The 4,649-nt window shown below is 31.7% G+C and overlaps 1 protein-coding gene across 2 annotated transcripts; it reads right to left on the reverse strand.

Moving 5' to 3' along the window:
- Positions 1-725: 725 nt before the first annotated feature.
- On the reverse strand, positions 726-3,750 carry LOC107934946 (uncharacterized). Of its 2 annotated transcripts, none has more exons than XM_016867474.2 (3): positions 3,539-3,750; positions 1,407-2,443; positions 726-1,318 (listed from the first exon to the last, which is right to left on the reverse strand). In XM_016867474.2, the coding sequence occupies exons 2-3, from the start codon at positions 2,417-2,419 to the stop codon at positions 1,093-1,095; spliced, it is 1,239 nt and encodes a 412-aa protein (XP_016722963.2). In that variant the 5' UTR covers positions 2,420-2,443; positions 3,539-3,750; the 3' UTR covers positions 726-1,092. The 2 variants fall into 2 exon arrangements, with proteins under 2 accessions (XP_016722963.2, XP_040934299.1); XM_041078365.1 differs by having other exon boundaries at positions 733-1,318; positions 1,407-2,334; positions 3,539-3,741.
- Between the last annotated feature and the right edge of the window lie 899 nt (positions 3,751-4,649).

Consider the following 4,649-nt stretch of genomic DNA (forward strand, 5'->3'; position numbering starts at 1 on the left):
AATTTAATTATAAAATATATAAATATTAATCTATTTTCTTCATATTTTATTTTTAAAAAATAAAACAAGCCACTTGGCTAATCGGTATGGACCAAACTTGAGCTTTTGATGTGAAATTTTTTTTTAGAATCGAGTTATAGCTCACCTATGGATACTTATACTACAAATTCTTTTAAGTTTTTACCACCTTTTTGTATTTTTATAAGTTTCGAACCTTAAACATAACACTCAATTTTGTGTGCTTCTATATGTTTTGAACACTAAATTTAACTCATAAATTAACGTACTCTGCGAAAATAATACTATCTAATAGATTAATAGGTTACCGTTCAACAAAAGTATGTTTGAATATGTGAGTTCGAATCTATAAAAACGAATCGGAAGCATTCAAAAGAAATAATTTCCATTATGCTCTCATGAATTTGTTCAACGAGTTGAATCGAGCTATAACATAATTTGAAAACCATGTGTATCCACATATAAGGCAACACCTAAAACTAACTAACTTGCATGATATTCGCTTTACCTATAATTAACTCAAAGCTACAATTAAATAATATTCAAAACTTTTATTTCATTTAAAATATTTGTATTAAACATACACAAAGAATTCTTTAAATATATGTAGAAACTTAAAAAAGATTAATGCTCGTATTGAATATATACTCTGATTCGACACTCACCCAAATTGAAGTGTATATATATATATTATCATCAACACAAACAAAAAAATTTAAGGAAAGTTTCAATATTGCCAGATTTTATCCCAATTAGACATCTGATATCTCCTTGTTTTATTAGTTCCAAAAGCATCAAAGTACACAAAATTCTTTTGGAAATTTCTATCTTTTTCTTACATATTTGGCTAACTACATTTAAATCTAAAGGATATGTTTTATGGGCATTTGTCTGATGCATACACTAATATGAAATAAACAAAACAACCCATGAAAAAAAAAACACTTAGTAAAGGGTAGAAGTTATCCACGGATTGAACCTGAGACTGGTAAAATCATTTGTTGCTTCAACTATGATTTAGTCGACACTATTACCATAATTTGTAGTTGTCCCTTAGATTAAACTTTATTATAACTATCTAAGAGGATAACAAGTTTCTTCACCACCAGTGCTCCTTAGGAAATTAGCATACTTCGATGCACGAAAAGGGTTTTCTATATCAACGGCGGTTGCTTGTAAGTACCATTCTTCGGCCTCAGGGAGGTCGTTCCTCACCTTCCATAAGAACTCCGCGTATAGCTCTAATGCCTCCACCTCTTGCGGTTCAACCCGAACTGCACGTTTGAAGTATTCCTCCGCCCTATCGAGTTCCAAACATTGATAGCCGAACAAAATTAGCAAACTTTTTTCTATCAATTAGGCCATCATATGCAATGTAATCAAGTTACCTATCATGATTCTTGATAACGAAGGAAAGAAACTGAGCATAATTCGAGAGCAGAAAAGGATTATACGGCTCCTCGGCGATACGCATCTGATAAATGAGGTTCATTCTCAAACACATCCCATGGTTATCATCTAGTTTCAACCGCATGTTTAGAGGAGACACCATTACCTTATAATCTACCCCTCCTTGCATCCTTGAGGCTTCAACCACCATTGATTTCCATAACCCTAATTCATCGATCTCCGCCACGACCACATTCTCGTAGAGTCTCGGATATGGGAAAACGCCGATGAAGGCCTTGTTAGTCATCGAATGGACCGAATAATTAGCCAAAAGGAGCATCACATAAACCATGAGAGTCGGTGTTGTGGAAAACACTTGTTGAAATAGCCACACAAATGTTATTGTCATGTCCCTTTGCATTTTATTCATAAGATCTATTAAATCTTCACAATTTAGTCCTTCCTTTATAACCAATGTGTAACTTTGAAGCTCTCTAATGATCAACACAAGGGAAGAAAAAGCCTTTTTAACAGAGCAATATGCAAACTCCCCTGCATCAACAAACCCTTCTTTCCATCTTTGCTTCCGCTTTATCATCTGCAACGAATGGGGAATACCGAAACTGTTCGCTTTCTGCTCGATACTAATCTGGCAAACCTTGTCTTTTTCAAGCCAATCCGGCCATATTCCGAGCAAATTAGGGTCAAGTAACTCAACTTGCAATGAAGAATCCATTCTTTGTTCATCATTGGCATTGGTATTGACATCATCGAATGGATGAACATCGGCTCCATCAGAGAAACCGTTGAATTGGGCATGGCGAATGAGTTTCAGGCGATGCCATTCGAAGTTTCTTGAGCTAAAAAGAGTTGAATGATGAACCAAGCTATAGGTCAAACGTTGTTGGTTGAATCCACTATGAGTTGCTAACCATACACCAGAGATTAAAGAAGCTGATTTTAGTGGATCTTTGATTATGAACATACTTTTTGGTGCAAAATTTAGTGTCATATTTTATAAAATATGGTCTTTTATCTGCTAAAACAAGATCAAAAACCAAAAAAAGAAAACACCATTAAAGCTATGAAGGGATTTAAGCTAGCAACTAATAAGAAATAAGAAATTGATATATCAATTATTGTATCAATTAATTTCTTCCATTAATTTATGTCAGTTTAAGCATTAATTTTCAATATAAATCTAATCTGAAACTTTCTTAAAATTTATTGATCAAATTGTAAATATAAATTCGGCGTGTTTAAGAAAACATACCTTATTTTTAAAATTTAGTAAGACTATTTCTTTTTACACCTCGGTTATATTCAAACTATACATATATTTACAATTTTGACCCATTTCAAATTTGAGCTAATATTTAATACTTAAAACTATTATATAATTAATATACTATTAGAATACCTTAAATATTTAATTACAATATTTTAAATATTGAAATCAATTTAAAATTTAGACTATAATATTGAGACGGAATTAACCCTATGATATAACATCAACCTACAACATCAAATGATATTAACAAGACATATATGGAGAAGTCTCCATTGTTTTTCTTTCATAGTTGTCATTGCTTTTCATGCAATCCAAACCTAAAAGTTGTGATTGTTAAGGAAGTAAATTTTTTCGTGAATAGTTTACGAAATATGTTTGCTGAGTGGTCAATCAATTTCCAGTAATCGAAGATATCATTTTTTGGTAGAGGATTTGTCTCCCATACCCTATCGAGAGTCAATATGTTGTGAGCAATTATCCTAAAATTTTGGTTCATAAAGTCAAGAGCGCCTCAATTGTATATGGGCATATAACTACCTATAAGGGGATATGCGCTCTTAACGTTGTGAACCATGCTCTCAAGGCAGTCACTCATGACACGCTAACTTTTGATAGAGCACGAAAGATAAAACTCTCCAACAAGAGATAAACCTTCAAATATAAGAGACTGATCAATTGCCTAACCGATGCCACTCAAAAGATTTGTTCAAAAAAACTAACCTCTCAACATTGATAAAAAAACAACACATCACAATCTTCAAATCAGACATTTTTAAATTAGATCAATTCAAACAAATCGAGCATTTATTCAAAAACGTTCAATAGAGTTGAAAAGCTTACCAGAATGTGAAGATTAAAAACCAAACGAACATCGGGTTTCAATTATCAAAATAACAGATGGGATTAAAGAATCAAATCAAAAGGATGAATAGGGAGTTTCCATATCTAGCAGTGGTTGTCCAAGGTCGTGAAATTCGGTGGTTTGAGAATTTACACCACGTGGGTTGAGTTCATGCTTTGCTGATATATGTGCTAGAAAGTCGCAGGAAAAAAAGCTTTGAACTTTGCAATCAAATAAATAAAAAAAATTAGGATTTTGATGTGTTGACACTTGGCATTTTACCAAAGACATGTTGTTGTTGGATTTTTATGTATTTGATTACAAAAATTTGGGATTTAACCCCATTAGGGTAAGTGGCGTTGTAATGAAACCTACGCTGTGTGACTCGAGCGATGATGACCCGTCAAGCAAGAGAAGTACGTGACTTGTCGACATTTTAAATACATCATGGAATTAATGAAACCGATAACTCTCCCAACTACCATCTTCCTCCTCTTTAAAACGTTTTTTTTTATGATTCTCAATTCATTGAATACAGTTGCGAAGTCATAAAATTTTTTAGAGAAATTAAAATTAAATTATAGTTTTCACGATAATAAAAAATATAATTTTATTATTTTAATAGTGATTATTTTTATAATTTTTAAAAAATTAAATCAAATGTTTATCATTAGACAGGTTAAAATATAAATTTATTTTTATTAATTTAAAATTTTAAAAAGTTTAAATAAAAAATTTTCCATTTTAAGGGGTCGAGACCCTACTAGCCCTTTAACTACGCTCCTGATTGAGTGAATTGTTTCTCTGAACTCTTTCATTTATGATATATAGTAGAAGTTTTAGCAAATTTAGATCTTGAAATTTTGGAACATCCATCTTTCTTTCTTTTTTTTGAAAATTATTTTGGGTCTAGTTTAGTCTATGAATAAATCTACTTTCTATTAGAGGTGTTAATGAGTTGAGTCTAAACATAACATCAATACATTTTATACTTGTCTAAGCTCAGCTCAACCTAAAATATAGGCCTAAAATTTTACTTAAACTTACTCATATCTGTCAAACCCGAATCCAACCCATATTTATTTTAATTTTTGTCCAAACCTATTTTTC

The sequence above is a fragment of the Gossypium hirsutum genome, chromosome A10 (genome assembly GCF_007990345.1).
Source record: "Gossypium hirsutum isolate 1008001.06 chromosome A10, Gossypium_hirsutum_v2.1, whole genome shotgun sequence".
Lineage (NCBI taxonomy): Eukaryota > Viridiplantae > Streptophyta > Magnoliopsida > Malvales > Malvaceae > Gossypium > Gossypium hirsutum.